A 22,322-nucleotide genomic window follows, 5' to 3' on the forward strand; every position below is an offset into this window, starting at 1 on the left:
TTTTGTAAATTTAGGTATTTCTTTAAATGAAGAATTGTTAACTCTACTTAAATCTTGCAAATATGACAGAATACTCTGTAAAGTTAGCCAGTCCTGTTATGGAATTTTGTATGTTGTTTTTATTACTTGCATAGCTAAAACTTTTAGTTCTTTGATACATTGGAGCCAACAAACAAATCCATTCTGTTCCCAGGAATGAATAATTTCTCTGTATATTTTATGTGGAAAGTTCTTTGTGACTATAAATGGTGTTAAAAGATCAAACCAGATTTTTAAATCTATATTTGCATTAATAATATTCCTTAATGAGTCAATGTAATAATCATATGAGTTTTAGTGGGTTTAGTTATGTTATATTGCATACTGATACATAATATGCACCATGGCAAATTGTTTTTATCTGTTTTTTTAAATTGTTTTTGTAAATCAAATTTATTAATTGATATTACAGTGCCTTTTGTTGTATGTATAGATTCAGAGGTAAAAGGACCTAACTTGACATACGCTAAATTATTTGTATATGTATTATTTAGGAGATGAACAAAGGATGCAGGAAATTCAAATAGCATTAGGATTTTGAATAAGTAGTCCCAATTTAGGGAATCAAAGGCTTTCTCTATATCTAAGCCAATTATGAGTGTTTCTTTATTTTCTTTATTAACATAATCTGTAAGAGAAATTATCCTTTTAATATTGTCATGTGTGTGTGTATGATATACAAATCCAGTTTGATCATTATTTATTGTTTTAGATAGTGATATTTTCATTCTGTTAGTTAATATTATCATAAATATTTTATAGTCATTATTTAATAATGATATAGGTCTATATGAGATACAGAGGTTTGGGGATTTGTTTTCCTTTAGGATTGGTGTGATTAATGAATATCTCTAAGAGAGTGATATTAAAGCTTGTGACTGAATTTCTAATAGAGTTTTTTATGTAAGAGGGATAGTATCTTTGAAGGAAAACTTTATATATTTCCATAATTATGCCATCTTTACCTAGAGCTTTATTATTTTTACCCTCTTTTATTGTATCTGTAATTTCTTTGTAGGATATTAGTGCTTGCAGACATACATTTTTCTGGTATTTTTTTTATATTACAACATTTTTCATCTAGATTTAATTGATTGATATGTATATTTTTTGGAAATGTTCCATATAGTGATTTCTGTAGGCATCAAGAATGTCACCTATATCCAAGACATTTTTCCCTTTCTTTTCATGGAAGATACTTTTAATGTTATTAGCTTTTGATTGTATTTTGATTCTTGTGGATAAATTAAGTAGATATTTGGGAGAAGTGGCCAAGGTATTAATTTTTAGTTTTCTAAAGCTAAACTAGTTTTATATGTTAAAATTTCATTGTATTTTCAGTTTTTACTGACAGAAGTTTGGACTGTAGATCTAATAATTCAGAATCCCATTCTCTGATTTTTTTTTATACCAAGTTAGAGTTTTGCCATATATGTAAGCTTTTAATGAGTCCCATATCATTATTTTATTTATCTTTGTGGTATAATTAATATCTAAGAAGAACTGTAATTCAGATTGTAACCAGGGTTTGAACTCTTTAATTTTAGTTATATATGCTGGAATTCTGGAGTTAAAGATTAATGGTTTGTACCCATTTTGAAGTTTTAGTATCAGTGACTTGTGGTCTGAAAAGTGGCAGGGAGTGACTGAGAAATTAATGATTTTAGATTGTAAGTCATGGGCAGCAAATATTTTATCTATTCTAGTTTGGGTACCAAATCTGTGATCTTGATGGGAAAACAAGAAAGATTCATCTTCTTTAAATGTGAAAGTATCTACAAGATGAAATTATTCTACCCACTTGTTTAAAGCTTTTGATACAGCAGATGTATGCAGCAGTCTTTTATTTGCAGTTTCAGAAATATCAAATATACAGTTAAAATCTCCTCCTAATATTATGTTGCCTTTATAATTACTGGAAATAAAATCCAAGTGTTTTTAACAGTTCCTGTTCCATTGCCTGGGGACCAGTGTAGATTGGCTTGGGTCCATATTCTGTTATTATATTTAACTATTACTAATGCCATAAGACCTTTATCTTCATACTTATAAATGATCTCTGGGTTAATCACATTTGTTTTCCATAAAATTGTTACCCCTTTTGTCTTTGTTTTATAAGTGGATGGTGCCAATATCATATATTCCTTAGGATTCCATCTGTAATTGTCATTTGTTTTGAAATGTGTTTCTTGAAGGAAGACAATTTGTGCTAGGATTGTTTAAGCCATTAGTATTTAAAGATAATAAAGTTAAATCCATCTTAGGTTATTTAGACTATGTATTTTTTGTTTTATTGTGATTATTAAACATTTTCCTCTGATAACTATAATGTATATGTTTGAGCTTTTAAAGGAAATTATCAGTTTTATACTTTGAGTGTTTACCAATAAAGTAATGTTTTGGTCAGGCATACTAAAAATGTTTTTGTAAAGCAACAAATTTAAATTAATAAATTTTAACAAAACCAAGATCCGCACAAGCCATGGAATGAAAATTATTTCTAATCTGATGGATAAACCTAAATCCATCAGATTATCACTCATACCCTGACAATCCAGAACATCTGAGCTCCATAAATTGAATTATGATGTGGAGAATATTTGTAATAGCAATAAGCAATATTTATATTATTTTGAACAGTTATAGTGCTATTGTAGATTGGACAGAATTCTAATACAATATAAATGTCTACTTTTTGTATAAGCAATTAATATTTACATGAAAGATAGATGACAAGCAATTCAATCATAATAAAGTAGGATGTATCATATATAAAACCTCAGTAAAAGATTATAGCACACAGTTATTTAACATATTCACTCTTATTGATGAAGTCTCTCAAAACGTATTACTTAATATAAATAGATGGTAATAATATTTATACCTAATGTGTATAATACAATGTATTTTATTGAATATATCAGAATTTATATTTCAGTTTGCCAGCATTTAAATAATCACTTTGTTGCTAACTTACTTAAAGCATCATATTTGTTTTATGTGAACATTGATGAAAGTTAGTGCATTTTAATTATCAGTGCATCCCTCTTCCCCCCATTTCCTACACATAAGGATTTTCATATCTGTCATTTCTTATAAAATGAGTGAAATTATAGGTTAAAAACAACAAATTCACTTATTGTGATCAATGATTAAAAGTTCCCTTTCCATATTCATAAATTGCCATTTTATGGCATATACTGAAAGTTTTTAGATTTAAATGGCAACGTTCTATGTTGTATAATGAGCAAAGGTTAAACTGAGTGATTATTATCAATTTAATACTATTTGTTCAGAATGTGATTGTTACATTCTGTGACATTCCTAGTTCAGGCTTCTATTGTTTCTCTTGAACAGCTTTGTCAGTTTGATGTCATGTATAAAACATTAGTTATCTTGGTAACCACTTAAGTATTATATATGGTCAAGATGGGTTACAAAAACTACAATTCAAGTTAAAGCAATTACATAACTTGTTATGCATATTTACTTATATAAGAAAATCATCATGCTTCACCTTGATGTTCAATGTAGTGTATGTAATTTATAAGTTAAGACAGTAGTGTTATTATACACAAGCCCGTGTTATTAAATCCTGTCTTTAATATCTAAATTCAGCAGACTGCTTCATCTTATATGACGATTATATATTTTATGTCTAGATTTACTAAAATAATACATTACATAACTATTGTGTGTGTGTTTTTCTTTGGCTGTTGCTTAGTTATTTCAGAGACCACAAGCTTTAATGCTTATTCTTATTATTAGCTCCTTCCAAGCCTGTTTATACTGTCCATAGACTTTAAATTATGAGACCCTTCTAGTTTCTTATTTGTTATAAGTATAATTCCATCCTTACATACACACATATCAGTACTTCAAGCATGGGCAACAATGCCCATCCAGTTTTGCCAGAATACCATTCATTAGTTCATGTGGTGTGCTTCCAGGCTGTTCTTAAAATATCCAAACTAATATTTGTCCTGTTCCATTTTACCAGCCTGTTCCAGGCAGTGGCCACTCTTCCAGTGAACCACTCAACACACCTTCCATTCCCACAGAAGGAAATCTGATGACTCTCTAGCAATTCCTGGCAACCCCAAATACCCCTAGAATCAGCTGTTCCCATATGCCCAACACGTTTGAGCAAGCTCACCTCCCAGACCACTGCAAAGGGTACTGCACAAGATCAAGTGCTCATAGTCTTTCACAATAACTCAGACTTCCACTCTTATGTAAGTCCTTAATGTGTTTGGACCAAATACATTTTAAATATAGAATTGCACTAATTATTTATTTATTTTTATCAAGAATCAACTTAATGAGCTAAACGAAGTGTTGGGAGGCCATCAATATGCGTACATGTGGTTTAAAACAGCCCATTTATTATATTTTTTTAAACCAAAAACTTCATTGCCGGGAATCATCTTGGAGGCTCCTCAGAGCCGTTAAGCATTATTGTCACTCTGTCTCCATTACCATAGTAACCTGGGAGCATCTGTTTCTGTTGTGTCTGTGTACTGCATACCAGAGGCTCACGATGCACATAAAGCAAAGCTTCACTTCACTGCAACTTCAAGCCTAAATTCCCTCCCTTTCAGTGAGGCAGCAGCCAGGAAAAGAAGAGAGAGCAAACAGATCAAAAGCAAAACAAAAAAAAAACTCCTAACAAGCCGCCAAAACAAGAGATGACACATTCTTCCAGCCTTCCCACCTCTCACTCAGCAGATGTATAAACAAACTATTCTCTGCCAAAATATCCAAAATCATAGTTTTATCCACCCCTCCACCTGGATCCAGGCTTAAACACCAAATGTCTCTACCTAATACACAAGCATCAGTAAACCTTGATCACAAGCCACAACTCACAGCTTCCCAGAGACGAAAATGGCAACATACAACAGCTGCCAGACACAGCTACATCCACACACACCATGCCAGGCTTAATCAAATAGCACGCAAAGCTATGATACCTGCCATAATTGATATTAACTATGTTTAGACAAAATAATAATGACATTTGTACTAGCTGCCAGACACAGCTCCATCCACACACACCATATCAGGATTGTTCAAACAGCACTCGTAGCTGTGATACCTGCTATAACTGATATTAACTATATTTAGACAGAATAATGATGACATTTGTACTAAGAGCTTGCTACTATTATTTAACCAGAATATACATTACATTTCTAAATCATACTTTAACTGAAGAAGGCATTAGTCTCCATAACAGCATTTTTTTCAGAACAGTCTGCTGTTACTGCTATTATATATGATGCTAATTTGTTACATTTGAGTCTAAACTCTGATTAATGATACCTTGTTGAATTAATTCATTAATTAATTAAATTGTTATAATTAAAATCAATTAAAAATGAACAAGATAAGTATTCACTGAGTTCAAATAGGGGAACAGAAATGTTTATGTTTGTATTAAATGTTGCTGTGTTTGGCTTATATATAATGTAAATAGTAACCCATCTTGACCTACCTTTGTTTGTGAAGAATTATTCGACTTTTTGAACATTCTGAATAAATTACTGTTTCTCAGTTGTTTAAGAAACCCTCCTTTTTTAAAATAAAAACAGATGACAAGTGATGTACTATATCAGTTGATACTTTTAGAGATGTAGCTGTAAGAGTTATTTTTTTGGACAGCTATCTTGGAATCAGTTTTTGTTTCTTCTTTCTAGCGTCAGTCCAAGGATTTGTTTCTTTTATTCTTTTAAGAGTAGGGGCCATCCATTCCATTTCTTCTGCGATAGACACTATGTTGTTGATTTTGCTTCTTTTAAGTCATTAAAGGTTCTCATCTCATTGGCAAAAAGTATTTGTATCTTTGCTGGAAAGGCCAGCTGTGCTTTAATGTTGTTTTGTTTCAACAGTTTTATTATTGGCCAGACTTTTTTTCCTTTGTTCTAGTATTCTGGAAGAATAATCATTGTCAGACCTTATCAGGCTTTGATTGTATTTTAAGGGTGATCTTCTCCAAGTAGATTTTAATATTAGTTCCTTGTCCAGGAATGAAAGAAATGTTATAACTATGGATCTAGTGGAGTATTTGCTGAGTTAGAAGTAGATTTCCTCAGTGCTCTATTCAATTCCAAATGAAAGTCCCTCTTTCCTGTCTAAAAATTCAGGAATACAGATTGTTAAGAATGAAATAATGTCTTCTCCTTCAGTGTTTTCAGGCAGACCACAGATCTTTATATTGTTTCTCCTTTCCCTGTTTTCTAAGTGATCTATTTTGTTAAGCAGCCATGTATTCTGTTTAAGAAGAAATTATTTTTGGAATTTCTCTGAGTTTCCCTTTAATGTCATTTACAGAAGTCTCTATTTGTTATTTTTGTATGGTATTGCTGTAATAGTTCCTTAGGAGTATCAGTCTGTTTCTGAGAATTTAATTTGAGATTTTCTAAGTCGTTTTTAAAGCCATCCATCTTCAAAGATAGTTCCTGTAAGGTCGATGTCATAAATTGCAGTTCTATTTTCAAAGCAGCATCTGGATGAGAATTCCTTGAGCTGTTCATATTCAGTGACTCAATATATCTCCAAGTTACGTGACAGGAAAATTTTTGTATATCTCCATCAAAATTGATATTTATGTAGTTTAGCAGTTTATCTATAGATTTCTGACATTTTAAACTTGAATATAATAAAATGTTCCTATATTATTATACTAGATTATGAAGCTCTCAAAATTCACTTCTCTCAGTTGGCCATCTAGACTCTGCCCCCATACTGCCTACTTTGATGTGGTCAAGGTATTTGACACAATACCCCACTCAGGCATTGTTGACAAATTCAAGAGGCTAGGTATAAACCCTTGTGACATCCGGTGGATAGACAGTTGGCTCACAAACAGGGGTCTATGTTTATTCGTCGAACAGCACATTCATTGAATGGCTGTTTGTCCAACTCTACTTATCAAACTTAATTTTAACCAAAAGGCCAAATCATCATAACACTATGCATCAAATGATAATAGTTGGCCAGCATCAAGGAAGCCGAACGGAACAACAAAGCACTTACTTACTTGTATTTTAGTTATAAGGAAACCTGTTCTTCCCCCACCCCACTGTAGTGCAATCTTGGAGTTGGTATGTATAATTATTGGGGGTTGTGGGGGGTTGTAGCCCCCCAACACCCCTGCTATGTGGGGGGCTGCACCCCACCCCAAATCCAGGATACCTCATTCTTAGAAAACCATGACTGTATCAGAGTCCCAGATATCCAGATCTAGGATAGGACTGGAGTTATTGCTCAGGAAGTAGGCCAGCAATTCCCTTCTCCCAGAATATGAGTTGCTGTAAGTTTGATAACCCTATTTATGGCCTAACCCATAATATTCCATGTTTTATTGCTTTTCACAGGTGCTATACGTGTATGCCAATCTGTTAGTTTAGGTATTATGTCATGCACTCATTAACCAGACAGATCAGAAGAGACTTGGTTTCAGCTCCTCCCCTAGGGTCTGCAAAACAATTAGCACCACGTGTAGGTCAAACTTGCATATGTGGAGTCGCATCTCTTGGAGACTCCACTTTTCCTGAACTGTTTAAGAGTCCAAGAAGCCTGCTAGTGAAGCACAGAGCCTCAGGATATGTGATGGGTTCTACTGCAGGAAAGGAACATATTTATTTACTCCAAACTCTGATGGTAAGGGTCTGACACCACAAAATGATTTATAAGTAAGTAATGCTTCTGCAGAGGGTTATAACATCTGCATACCTGGGCATGTAAATGGCACAATGAGAAGATCATGGCAACCATCAACCCCAGAAGATGTAGGAGAGCCAAAGCCTGGACACCGCTGTGACCTCACCCAAGATGTTCAGACATATTCTTGTAGATTCTTTCCATGGACAGAAATCGCTGAGACTGGACATTGTCTAGCTCTGCACCAGGTAGTCTTTGTAGTCCTTTGAGTATGGCTTAGGGAATACTGAACCCCCAGGGCCTATAGCCACCAGAGCAGCAAAGCTACAGACCCTACCAGGGAGTTCTCAGTGGGTTCATCTTGACCTGTCACACTAGTAAGAAAAGATACAGAAATCCTTGTCTTGCCAGGCCTGTACTACCACAGCAAACACAGTGGACACATTCGAGAGACCAAGCAGGAACACTTTGCATTGGACGTGATACCAACCAATGCAAACCACAGGAATGTTCTGAGTAGACCTTAAACAATGATGGGCCAGAAAAGTGCCCTTCATGTCCAGTAATACTAGTCCTGTGTCCTGCATTTGCAATGACATGACCTCTGGTGGGCTGTTATCCAGATCATGATGTAGCTGATGTACTTAGTATGGCAGACTTAAGCTTCACTCTGTACCTCAGTGCCTTCACCAACTGAAAAGAGGTAGGTAAAAATTAACTCTGACCTTGTTGTGAAGGAGAAGGAATTTTTTCAGAATTGTTTTAATCTAGACATCCTCAAGAGCACTGTGGAGGACCCAAGAGGCCTGAGATATTGTCAAGGATGATCATGTTGAAAACTTACCTCTTCCTACTAATGGCTGTCTAAAACAGGCAAACTCAGTTAAAACTTCCCATGGATAGCTCCATGCATAAGTTAGGATAATGACTGCTTAGGTGATGGAAACTTTTTCCTAAATGATTTGGCCAGAACTGGTAACTTCCTGATGCATGGAATTTTTCCACATACTGTAGAATAAGGGGAGTTCTTCTTTCAGTTAATCTCAGCTTGCAAAGAAGAAGCAGAAGGGGTCAGGTGATGTTATAAAGTTTCTTCGCTGTTGCCACTTCCAATTTCCTCTTCTGAAAGTCCTTATGAGATGCCTCTTTAAAATGAGTATCAGTAACACCCTGCCTGAGTTCATCCTTGTAGGAGGCAAGACTAAGCCTCAGCATCCTGCTGAGGCACGTATCTAACCTGCTGTCCAGGCAGTAGCATCGATGTGTCAATATTGCAGTGAACTCCATATAGGCACACAACAGAAACCACACTATGGATTTGAAACAGCTTTTCATTGACCTCAGATTTAGGAAGGACTTCTGGCTTCTCCAGTGTCTGATCCATTAGAAAGGACTTAGACCTGGACAGATGAGAGAGAGAAGATGAAGGATCAAAATCTGAACATGGCACAGAACACCCTCTTACCCTCCCTGTCCAAAGCATTGGACTCATTATCAGGTGGTAAGTTGGAAAAGTGTTGCGGTATTTGAGAAATATTTATCTAAAGTGTTCACATAACAGTATACTCTAAGAAATTATGTAAGGCTTTCAATTCATTTTGATGTGGCAGTGAAGAGGCATCCACCTCCTTAGAAGCAGGAGTGTTACTGAATTGTTTAAATTCATGCTGTAATAGCATCCTCAAGGAAATGCTCTATGGAAGACAAGACCCATGGTGCTTCCTGCTTCCTTCCAAAATACTCTTTCATGTATTTCATGGAAGAAGAGAGATTGGCAATATACCAGTCAGTGGAAGACTTCATAACCTAATGGTCATCTAGGTGAGCAACAACAATATGACGTTTTATTTTTTTGATCCATTTCAGAATTAAGAGCCTGTGGGCCCCCTTAGTGCCACATGGAGTACATATGTTCATAGGTTCATAGGTAGGTGCTAGGCTATTGGCCCTGGGGCCTATACAAGCCCAGCCAAAATGGTACCCTGGCTTTTGCCACCCAAGAAAATTATTTTCTGTGCAACTGTTGAGCAGAGCCACAGAGGTGATCCCCGGGGTGAATTTCCTATTTCCCATCCAGTCATCAAGATTTTTCTTGAAGAGTGCTAATGAGGAGTTTTGTTTGATATAGATAGGTAGTTTATTCCAGAGTATGGGAAGTCTCTGGGACAGGAATCTATCCCTCCGGCATGTTCTGTTTAATGTGGTGACAAGGTTTAGGTCCCTAGAGAGTGTAGCTCGGAGGGATTGGGATGAAAATCTACCCTAATTCTTGATCCCTGAATCATTAACCTGCACTTAGCTTGCATTCCTAGGGCCTAGGGTGTTCTGGACAAATAACAAATGCTAAACTATATGGCTGTCACCAGCTAAGTATATTCTCATACCAGGAAGGACAGATCCCACTAGGCTTCAAACATTTCATGCATATCCAGTGTTTCCAGCTGTCATCCAGGTTCTATGGATGTGGACTGACCAAATAAACTCCTCTCAGACTAGTCAGACAAACCTAACTGGACTCAGTAGATGCCTGGGAGAAGAGTCCTCATCTTCAATTGCTACAACCCAACTCATGGAGCAAGACTCCATGAGACTGTTCCTTCACTGCAGGCTGACCATGGAATTGTTTCTGGCCTCTCAAACAAGGGATAAACAATGCAGTCAGCCCAGACCTCCTCCCTCATTGTGGTTGCTTTGTCTGTATCTCTCATAGGCTTTTAGTTATTGGTCAGTAACAGCTATAACATTAACTACATCATTAATCAGGAAGGAACAGGAGCATGTCAAAGTGTCAAAGGTAGTTTATCTGAAGGCCATTCACTGAAAGTACTTTCACTAATAGTGGACACCTCCATTTTTTCCATTGTTTTGAGACCTCAGTTAGTATATTTAAGTTCAGGGGGTATTTGTGGTGTTTTATCATATGAGGAGTGCATGGGAGATTACCCCTGCAAAAAGAGATTTATTAATTTCAGCAAATCTTTTTCAGAGTTTTTGCATTTGGCGAATGTGTAGTTGAGTTTCTACCTTATTCCAGGAAGAACTAGTAGAATCACCTGTGGTCAATATCTGCCTACCTTTTCCCTTCGCTCCATCATGAGTTCACATAGAGTCCACTACTGGCAGTCTCTCCACCTTCTGCCACTTCTGTCTTGTATGAAGTCTAGGTCCTCCATTCTAAGGTGATCAATTTGAAATGTTGGCAGTGAAGGCTGAGCTTGTTCTTTTACTCTTTGCTAATACACAGAGCACTGATTCTGATCATAGTGACAACAGCTACACATACAAGGCTTGAACATTTTAGGTATTGAATGAGGAAAACTTTTCATCTCACTTGTAAGGATTGAGATCCAGATTTTTAGAATGGAACAAAGTAAGTAGGAGTGAAATTGGCTAGTGCTGGGACTGGACACACACTCTTAGCCTGGTGTATGGTGCCATGACATGAACTGGCACGGTACACATACCTTACCCCCTCCCACTTGAGGCGATAAGAGAGAATATAACCAAGTTGATAGTAGCTGAAGAGGTAATCCTAACAGGTACTGATAACAGAATGCCCCCAAAGTCTTCATTTTAATTGTGTGTGTGTTTTTTTAACTGATTGATTAGCTTGTTGCATAAAATAAGAGTGGCCAACTGACATGGTGGCTGGTGTGTCTGCCTCACAGTACTTAGAACCTTTATTCCCCCTATCTAGCATGCCTTTTCTAAAGGAGTTTGCAGTCCTTCCTTTGTTAGAATGAATTTCTTCCGGGGTATCTTTTCTCCCACACTCCAAATATATGCTGGAAACTTGACTGGTGATAATACATTGGCCTAATGTGTACTGTAAATGTGTATAACCTGTGATGGAATGGCATTTGATGATAGTTCCTGCCTTGTGGATGTCTACAGCATCAAAACGGTCCGCATAATCCTGATTTGGTAAAATTGCTTAGCTGCATGAGTGTATTGCTGCAGAATGTATAGCTGCATGGGTGTATTCCTGCAGAATGTATGCATGTGTATGGTTGTGTTTATTAAGAAACTAATTCTTATTTCTTGACTTCTATTTCCATTGTACTGTCCAGGGTGAAGAGGGTCTTCGAGAGGTCCTGAAAATGTTAAGAGATGAGTTTCACCTATCCATGGCACTTGCTGGTATGTTTACTTTATTTTTTCTTTCATGTTTCTTTTTTTTCTTCTTTTGTTTTTCTTCTTTTTAGGAAATTACAACATTCAGGAGCAATCATTTATAATGGAGTACAGTATCATAAAAAAATAGATCTTCCTGAAAACAAGTTGCTGAGCTTTTATTGTAGGTACAGTGTACACCTACATCAGTATGCCACAGATAATTGTGTCCCATCTAGGTCAGTTGCATCAGTCTGCATTAATATAAAATAATATATTACTTAGGATTCTATTTTTATACAGCATCATTCATTAGTATTTATTTTTTATATAGTATTTTGTTTCTCCTGTGCCTTGTCCCACAATGAATCAGTTTATTTATTCCATCATGGTGAAAAAACTGATCACAACTGAGCATTCAGGCTGTCATCAGGGATTTTCCTGATAAGGTTCTAGCCTTTCTCTCTCTCAATGACTGTTGTGCACTCACATGCAAATGGCCTGGTTATGTCTTCTTATCATAATGCACATGTTCATGCACATGCCCTGCAAAGGCTAGCATGAAACACGATTTGATAAAGCCAATCATTCTTCTGGTCCATATACTGCATGCTGTACTCCAGTTCTCCAGTAGGTGTCAGTATTTGAGCAATGTTAATGGTCTCCTTTTCCCCAGGACAGGTGAGTTCACATCAGACACTCACTCCCATCTTCCCCCACCTGGTCTATACCTGAGCTGCTAATCAATTTCATGCCAACAGGTTAATACACCTTCATGTCTTTATACCATGGAGCCAGTATGCCTATAGATCAAGTGTGTCCACAGCTGGTGTGTTCATAGAACCAGTGTGTCATTCTCAAGTACTTCTTTTGTTCATAATATCTGCAAGTGAAATAACTTTCTGACCTATACTGCATCATACTGTGTGTATAATTCATTGTCCTGGTTCCCTATTTAATCTTTTACTGTTTTCTCAAAGGTTAAATGCTCTGTGTTCACTATACTCTCTCCCCCTCTCTTTCTCTCTGTCTGTCTTAAAGAAGTTTATTGATCAAAGAACTCTAGAAAGTAGGATTCTGAACAAGCGCAATTAAAGGGTCAGGAAGGCAAAAATTATATATGCAAAACACCTGGCACCCAGAAAATATAATATAAATCTTAATGCTAGGTCCAAACCAGAGGAATGATTGATGTGTTTTAAAATTATGCTACATGGTTTGTGTGGTGTATATCACAACATCGAATTCGCACAACATTGAACGGCCATAACCTCGAATGTGCCAATCATCAAATCTGTAATTGTTGGATCACGGTACAGTGAGGATCAGTAAATATACCCTTTTCTAACTGTAGTGTGACCTCAGAGTTGGTATATATAATTAGCGTGGGGGTGGGGGTGCAGCCCCCACATGAACAGATTTGATTAATGGCATATTTGCGGTTATGACCGTTCGATGTGCGAATTCGATGTTCCGATATAAACCCTGGTTTGTCACATCATGCTTTCTGGCAGCGTGGGATACTCTCTGTCCTTGGTAGGGTTTGATATCCTTCATCAGTAGTAAGGTGGGATACCATATGCACATGTGACAGGTGGTACAATAAGGAGCAGAATAAGGGGTATAAAAAGCTAGAGACAAGATAGCTATGGGGCCTGAGAAGCCCAGAGGCAAATCTTCCATATCTAAAGAGCTTTGAAGATGATATAGTTTTAAGTGCTTAATATGTCTGCATAATACTTGATAAAAATTGCTAAATATGCGTGAATATGGACAGTTTTAAAAGATAAATGGAAACCATCCATCAGATTAAGGAAAGGTACAGTTTAACATTTAACAGTTGAATTAAATTGTAATATAATACTGATCACCTAATTTGTTTGTGTATTAATTTATGTTTGAATTATCCAGCTGAATATGGCCTGCTAATGATAGAAATTGATGAAGAAAGCTTATAGCAAAATGGTTAGTTATATATGCATTAGAAGCAAGGAAAAAGTAGTAAGAGATAATACTTAAATGGAGCAGACTGATATGTATAATGCAGAGATATATATGAAATGATAGCAGTACAGTTGAAAAAGGGCAAAACTATTGCTAGTGAAAAGGAATAAAAAGGAAACAAGGTCTTCTAGCTATATAGTTTAATTAAAGTGCAACAGCATAAAGGCAGTGATAGTGATAAAGCTAGAAAGGTGAAAAAGAACCCCAGCTGATGATGATGCATTTAAAAGTATAGTGTAATGTATTGTTCAGAAATATCAGAGTTGTCATATCAGGCTATTTGGTGGACACTAGCAACATTTTTTACTTTAATTGGAAGAAAAACATGAAGAAAAAGCAGGCATCATTTAATTTGATATTAGAAAATCCTGTTATGTTTTTTTTTTATCTGATAGAAAGTTGGAGCCTTGAAAAAGCATTATAGTTGAGGGCCTTGTACAGAAATTTTAAATTTAATGTGTTAATAAATGGGGATGTAGCCAAAGAAACATCAGTCTGAAGAGGCATGAGACAAGGATTCCCACAGCTGGCAGGACTTTTTGTAGAAGTAGTGGAGGGGTCTACATGCAGGGTAAAACTGAGCCACAGTGAACTGTAGAAGGAGCATAAAAGAGATGCCTGGTTTGGGATGTTTGCCAATGGCTCGATATTATTAGTGAAGAAAGTGAACTTGGTATACAACCAAATCCTACATGTTTTCCAAGGATTGGAAACTATCTTAGGTCTACCCTGTTATATGTCAAAACTGCTATTAGTAAAGTGGGATCTTGAAAGGAAGAGGCCAGATCTGCAGCACTGTAAATTCCCATCCTACTTAGGGCTACTGGTGTGTCACACTCATGAGTAACCTGTAGAAAGAGTTTGGAGGAGGTAAAATTTAGGACTAAGTTGATTTTGATGGGATGGCTTAATTAATTCACTAGTCAGAAATATCAATATAAAAGTCATGATCACTCTAATAGCATATCACATAATGGGTCTACTTAAAATGAGGAAATCTCATTTGAATGAAACCCATATAACCGAGATCAATTAACCTGCAAAACAATGAAATGTTAAAATAATGAAAGTCAAAATCTCAGTTAATGACCTGCAGTAAGGTGAAGCAGTAGCTAACTAGAAGTAAATATGCCCTTTCCATAAGGTAGTGTGATCTCGGAGTTGGTATATTTAAGTTACGGGTGTGTGGGGGATGGAGCCCCCCACATGGGGGTGCAGGGGGACTCCCCCCCCATAAAAACAATGTACGTATATTTGTGTTCTGTTTCTTTAAAGTAGTGTGGTCTTGTGAAAAGGGTTAGTAGTAGGATGGTGGTGTACTGGTGTTTTTTATTTTTTATTTTGGTTTGTTTTGCTTTTGTTATGGTAGGGGACCATTATTAGGTTAGTTCTTTTCGAGATTGCGACCATCGTAATTTTAACGTTTCATTGTTTTGCAGTTTTGATTAATTGGTCTCAGATATATGGGTTTCATTCAGGTGAGATTTTGCTCATTTGAAGTAGACCCCACATAAATGTAGCATACACCAATTCAACATAAAACTCCAGCTGATATTCAAACTGCTGTAGAAATGTATGTTAGAGGTAGTCAAGAGGTTAGAATTGCTTGGGTCAGATTATAAATTACTTGCAGATAAGGGAGTGGAACTATTTTTCTACCTATGGTATAATGTTTAACATAACAGAATGGTTGCATTCACAGGATAGGGCACTTGGACTGTTGGGGTGGGCAGGAGAAAACCAAACTGGGTAGATATTTAGATTAGGGAATTGAAAGATAGGATTATTAAGGAGATGAAATATGAAGTGGGAACAGAGTGGTATGGGTCTATTTCTAATTATCGAAAGACTACTTACCAGAAACAGAATTAACAGAGATGACAAAACCAAACTGTTAATTTACCAAATGATCACGCTACCAACTACTTTAATAGAGAATGTATGCACTTGGCCAACATGGGAAAATTTGTACTTTTCCCCACTGTAGTGCGATCTGAGTTGGTATATTTAGTTGGGGTGTGGGGAGAGGCACAGCCCCTCCACATTGGGGGGGGTGGGGGCATAGTTCCCCCACCTGGGTAGGTTTGACATACTGCAGTGTGTTTCTTCATGGAGTGTTGGCCAAGTACATACTTTCCCTGTTGAAACATTTAGTAATGTGACCATTTGGTTAATTAACAGTTCAATGTTGCCATCTCCGTATATTTAATTTTGGGTAAGTGGTCTTTTGATCTTTAGAAGTAGACACAAGTGGCATTATGTGGATACTCAAAACATATGAGGTCTGTAAAGGAATGGACAAAGAACTGCATAAGAATATGGAGACAAGTGGACATACACAGGTGGCATCAGGAGGTCAAACATAGCTCTTTTGAGCTAATATAATTCTGATTTTCAGTTTATGATGAAATTACCAACATCACAATGGTTCAGTTACATTAAACAAACAACTTGTTAGGCTCACTACAGCAGATAAAATTGAGAAACTGATGAGCTAGAAGACTCTGCATGGAAAAAATAAAAAAGCCAATATGGGAAAAGGTGTACATGTGATCTATTTGGAAATACTGGAGAGATACTGGAGAAGTGGAAATAAAAGGCTCTTTAAGCCCTAAAAGGAAGTAATAATTAAATGAAAAGGGTCCAGGTAAAGACACTGACTGATCAGCAAAATTAGAATGTGGCCCAACATCCAAGACTAATTAATGAGGGTTTGACACAGATGGTATTTAATCCCAGTTAGGCTACACAAAGAAGGTAGAAGTATGATGCAACATGTTAGAGATGCAACGATGAAAATGGAGATAGGAAGTATGTGAACTGGGATCACCATACGGGAAAAGAGAGGTAGAACAAGGCAACGAGAGAATGAGACAAGGCATTCCAAAGAAGAACTCCAGTGGTGTATATAGGGTCTGGATAGGAAAACAAGGACATGGAATGACAGGAAAACAAGGACATGGAATGACAGGAAAACAAGGACATAGAATGATAGGAAAACAAGGACATGGAATGAGCTTGGGTTAATAAGGTTAATACTGTCCATATACCATAACTAATACTTGAAACAGAAAGGAAAACAAAGGTAGGAGACCTCAATCTTAACAAGACACAGAACACACACACACACACACACACACACACACACACACACACACACACACACACACACACACACACACACACACACACAAATGTGAGTTTAGAGTTTAGGGTAAGCAATCAAGTGTAACTTTCTTCTAAGTCTATATATTCAAGCGCATAATTTCAAAATATGAACTTGCTGAAGAAAGTAAAAAAAAAAACATGAAAACAAGTGAGCCACCCCCACACTACAGCTTCTTAAATATACCAAGTCCAGGTCAAACAATAATATAAAAAAGGAAAACTCCTTATTTACAGTGTCCAGTGATGTCACCCTAACTACCCATTTCGTATTCATGCTTTTTGAAATACATTTTATAGGATTAGGTGGACTCTAATAAAATGTAATAGAAAAGAGTACCCTTCAACAACCTACATGTGACTCATATATTTATGTAAGTAGACTCTAATCTAAATAAATAATATTTATGTATGCAATTATTTATAAAATTAGTCTCTGGCCCTCTTATGAAGCAAAAAGGAAAACTGAAGATGGGATAGTGTCGGATTTTTCTAGTTTTCTAGTAATACATTAGGGATAAAACTAGTTTATACAAATAGCTTATGGTTTACAACTGTTAAAGATACCTGGCTACTCATGTTTTGCCTCATTTATATATTATAAAAACTGATAAATGGCTATTAGAGTTGAATGCTCCACTGTAAACACTGCAACTGTAAATATTTTCTAGTATGAATTTGGATTTTATTGTAGTGTCATGGATTTATTAATTCAATAATTTCTAAATAAATTAATATAAAAGCATGATAGAATATGGTGTGAAAGGTAATAAAGCCTCAATTCCAAATTAACACACTATGATAATTTACAAACAAACAGTTGTGCAATATGCAGAAGTAAGAGGAAAATGGAAACATGATAATGCTGGACATGTTGGTGGATGCAGAAGGAAGTTGGACATGGTACCATTTTTATTAAAGCATTTAGTTTGAAGTTTTAGGTGGCTAAATAAATTTATTTTTAGATGCTGTAGCAGGAAACAAGTATATATATATATATATATATATATATATATATATATATATATATATATATATATATATATATATATATATATATATATATATATATATATATATATATATATATATATATATATATATATATATATATATATATATATATATATATATGTATAGATATATATATATATATATATATATGTATATATATATGTGTGTGTCTGTATATATATATATATATATATATATGTGTGTGTGTGTGTGTGTGTGTGTGTGTGTGTGTGTGTGTGGGTAGGTATATATGTATGTATGTATATATATATATATATATATATATATATATATATATATATATATATAGGTCTACTTTAATTGACCTAAATCTCATTTGACTGACACCCAATTGACCTAAATTTCATTTGACCTAAAATTCATTTGACTGACTCCCATTTCACAGACATTTAAGCCATACACCCGGATTCAGCAAGCCTGCATGCAGAAATAGCCTATTCCTGCACAGAAGGGACTAGACGGGAGCAGCATGGCAGCGCTCTATACATATGCATGACGGCGTGCTGCCATGCTGCAGTACATACATGGAAATGCGTATGAGCACAGGGGGTATATCTGAGAGCAGTGCTGTCACAGGATATATGCCCCCTGCACAACAGAATTGCCATACGACAATGTAAAAAGAGCGAGCTCACTCTATTCACAGAATGTAAACCTCTAACAGGAGACATCTCCAGAGAATGTCCAGATTCCTGCAGTACAGTGTACGGCCATGAAATAAATAAGTGGCCACTGCCAAAGTAGTTGCATATCATTAAAGAATGAAGTTAGAAAATAATGACAGAACTAAGTTTTATATGTCATGCCCTTCAGAAAATGCATGTGAATGCAAAACCTTTTATTCTAAAAACTGTCAAAGTTTGTAAGAGCAATATTTAAAAAGTGTCCATAATGTTTTTTTTTTCACATCAGCAGGAAAGTTTAAGCGTAGCTGCATAGGTGTGCCCATTGCATAGCTATGCTTAGGCCAGCTTAAGAGTGTGTGCATTGCATGTAGTCAGTCAGGGCTCTAGCCCCACTGCAGCCAATCCTATTTTGTATGTGAAATCACCACAAATGTAATATTTTAGTACATTTATGCAGTAAGTAACTTATATTTCCCAACCAGAGCAGTGTATTAGGGCCAGATGTGAGGTGTCAGTGTACTGAAGTTGTGAAACCCCCACATTAACACAAGTGTCCCATACATGCAGTCACACAAAATGTAATATGTCAGAAAAGCACATAGGGGATGTTATGGAAGGTCAACATACATACCATAAGCTATCCTAAATGATGAATGAAACCCACCATCATGATAGTCCAAAAAATGAAAGGTAAATAATGCAACCTTATGCTCAGTTCAGCTGATGCACTGTAAGCACTGCTGAAACATGAATGCTAAGCAGGAAGCACTGTAGCTAAGTAGATGTGCGCACTCGTAAGCTGTGCTCAGCACCCACCTCTTTAAGCACTGCCAACCTTAGCTAAGCAGGTTTGCCCATAGCTTAGCTTAGCTAAACATATTCAAAACCATCCAATCACAGCAAAGGGTGGGATATAATAATCATTATCATCATCATCATCATCAGCCCCCTTTTTTCCCATATTTTACATAGGGTCGGGGTACTGTGTTAACTGTCGCCAACTCTCTCGATTCAGTGCCACACTCCTGGTGGGAAATTGGCCGTATTTAAACTCCACAGACAGGAATACAGCTCATAACTGGTTGCATCTCCCCACCGTAGGCAGTATGGCAGGTGTTGTTGAGGACATGTGCTTTCGGGCACAGCACTAGGGCATACAGGAGTCCAAGGTCATGGCAGGACTCCTGGTAAAAAAAACATGACATGAAACTGCTGCAGGACTAGTACCAGGGCTCCCAATATAAAGCAGAAGACTGGAAAAGTCTCGACCATGATCTCACCAGTGCCACTGGTATCTTTCACACTGGTGAGCAGGTCCAGCACCACTATGCCAACTTGAAATGGAGGAAGAGGGAGCTCTTGGAATAGTGGGTCTAAGAAGCAAGAGAGAGGGGAGATGTCCCAACAGTGTGTAAGTATTCATAGCAATAACAGTTTATCAAAGTCCAGCCTGTGTACGTGATGGATAAGTATGGATAAATGTTTCTCTGTTTTCATTAAAGCTCCAGCTGAGTGGGCTGTGAACTAGGAAGCCCATGCCAGCAGGTTGCAAAGGCTGCATCGCAAGGCTGGTGAGTAACAATCCTGCTTGTAGTAATCATACTAAATAAATATAAAGGAGTAAAATGTCACCTGGCAGTATAAAAATGTGTATGGTTTGTACAGAATAAACCAGACAGTATGACAGTAACAATCCCATATAGGTCATATTTAAATAAAAGTGTAACTGCCTGGCAATAAAGTTCTAAATCCTGGACTGGTTGTGTTTACTCTGATATTGTATAGCCTGACATGTTGTATTCACCAAGATCTGATATCTGAATAGTAATGTTGTGTTAACCACTGTTTCCCACACTGTGCTACATAAAAATATGTCTAGAATGTCTGTATAAGAATGTTGTAATTACAAAGTCAGATTGTACAACCAAGAGAGACTTAGACAGAAAACACTAAAAGAAGAGACAGCACTTTCTCAATAGCTCACTCTGATGAAGCACAAGTTGCTGTATTTTTAGCAGACACATCCATGATTCGAATCCCAGGAGTGATAGTAAGCTGTATGCATAATTTTAACTAGGAATCTGGGAATATGTGTACAAACAGTCAGGTAGTGTTAACAAACATTCCCCCCACAGGTCTACCAGGTAAGAGAAGTAAAATGTAGCTATAAGACGGATGAAGTATACACTGTGTACAAACATACCACTGCCCAAACCAAGGCCATAGGGTATTGTAATAATACCTGTAGAGTAATGATTAAAGCAATGATCATTAAAGTTGTGAGTACTGCAAGGATATACAAGTTGTTAATTGACATCTCACTCTGCCCCCACCATATCTGCAACAATATTCTAAACACACAAATCAATAGCTATGTTTTACACCAAACCTACTTTTGGGGCATATCTCCTATTGTTCAACAAATATTGAAATGTGTTTCTATTAATGTTCCATGTTGAAATACTATCATTGGTGACCTGTTGCTGTCAATGTAACCTGCATGCAATTGTAATGGCCACTGTGGTTCCATATATGCATGTGTTCTGTTTGCTATGCAACTGTTCAAAATCTGTTGTTTTGGGTTAATGGGAATATCTATGCATGATGTTATAACTAATCCTGGATTGTGTTGACTATTACTAACCCACATATGTTCTAAAACTGCAACACCATAGCAAGTTTGGGAATGCCGGTCCCAGCAGACCCATCTCTCTCACCTCATCTGGCCACCCCGGTATCTCCTCATCTGCTGGTCCTGCATTACCTTTGGGTGGAACCACCTCAGGGGATGGGGCTCATCCCCCCCAGGAGTGAGAGCGGACAGGATACCATCACCCAAAGCTAGGTCCAAGGACTGAAGTGTAGCAAGCTCCAAAGGAGTTTGGAGATCTGCTACGCCAGCTTGAGAGCTGTGTGGCACAATTAGAGGGTCAGCATGGCCCCTCCTGCTCAGCCCCCAGCACCACCATCTTTACGGCTGTGAAGGTGCATTGGTGACAGCACATGGGTGGGGACCTCAGTCCCACTGTTTCCATTTGGGGGCTCACGGGCTTCCAATTTCCAAACACCCCTCCCCATCCAAGATGTTTAACCCCCACATGTGTCATATACCACCCCTGTATGCTATCTTGTCTGTCTTCCTACCCAACCAACCTCCCCAAATATACCTGCTATTCTTCCCCAACATCCCACTCTCACCTTAAAAAAGGGCAATCTGTTACGAAAAGAAATCTCACCCCATACATAACTGACCATTTCATACTTGTCCACTGGACACGTAATCTGGTCTAATTGGCTTCAGAACACATTATTGTTATCCGCATCCCTCTCTCAGGGGTTTGAGTGTACAAATATACCTACAAATTCAGTATATATGCACAGCTGTTGTTGTACAAGAAAGGGACTGCTATGGACCTTCCCCAAACCCATCTTGCACATCCCTAGCTACTTTCCATATTGTCTTTCCCTCTGCATGCCCCCATTTTCACCACATTCCTATCACCCTTTTTTCTTTTCTTGTAAAGAAATTAGCATGGGAGTAAGCGAGAGTACGCTCTTTTAAATGGTAGTAAGCAGGATTAAGCCTGTTTGCATGGCGCTAAGTAATGCCTACACAGATTAAGCAATTTTAAGGTTAAATGTCTGTAAGCATATTTCACTGGTAGTTAGCATTGC

The 22,322-nt window shown here is 36.9% G+C and overlaps 1 protein-coding gene across 1 annotated transcript in view; it reads left to right on the forward strand.

Annotated features, from left to right (window-relative positions):
• The window catches only part of LOC122801842 (hydroxyacid oxidase 2-like), a 376,520-nt gene that overhangs the window by 288,704 nt on the left and 65,494 nt on the right, over window positions 1-22,322 (forward strand). Inside the window, exon 7 of the mRNA XM_044071491.1 lies at window positions 11,775-11,844. Coding sequence (XP_043927426.1) covers window positions 11,775-11,844 — 70 coding nt within the window. The remainder of the gene's footprint in view (window positions 1-11,774; window positions 11,845-22,322) is intronic.

Source organism: Protopterus annectens, chromosome 5.part0, assembly GCF_019279795.1.
Source record: "Protopterus annectens isolate FY-2018-M chromosome 5.part0, PAN1.0, whole genome shotgun sequence".
Classification (NCBI taxonomy): domain Eukaryota; kingdom Metazoa; phylum Chordata; order Ceratodontiformes; family Protopteridae; genus Protopterus; species Protopterus annectens.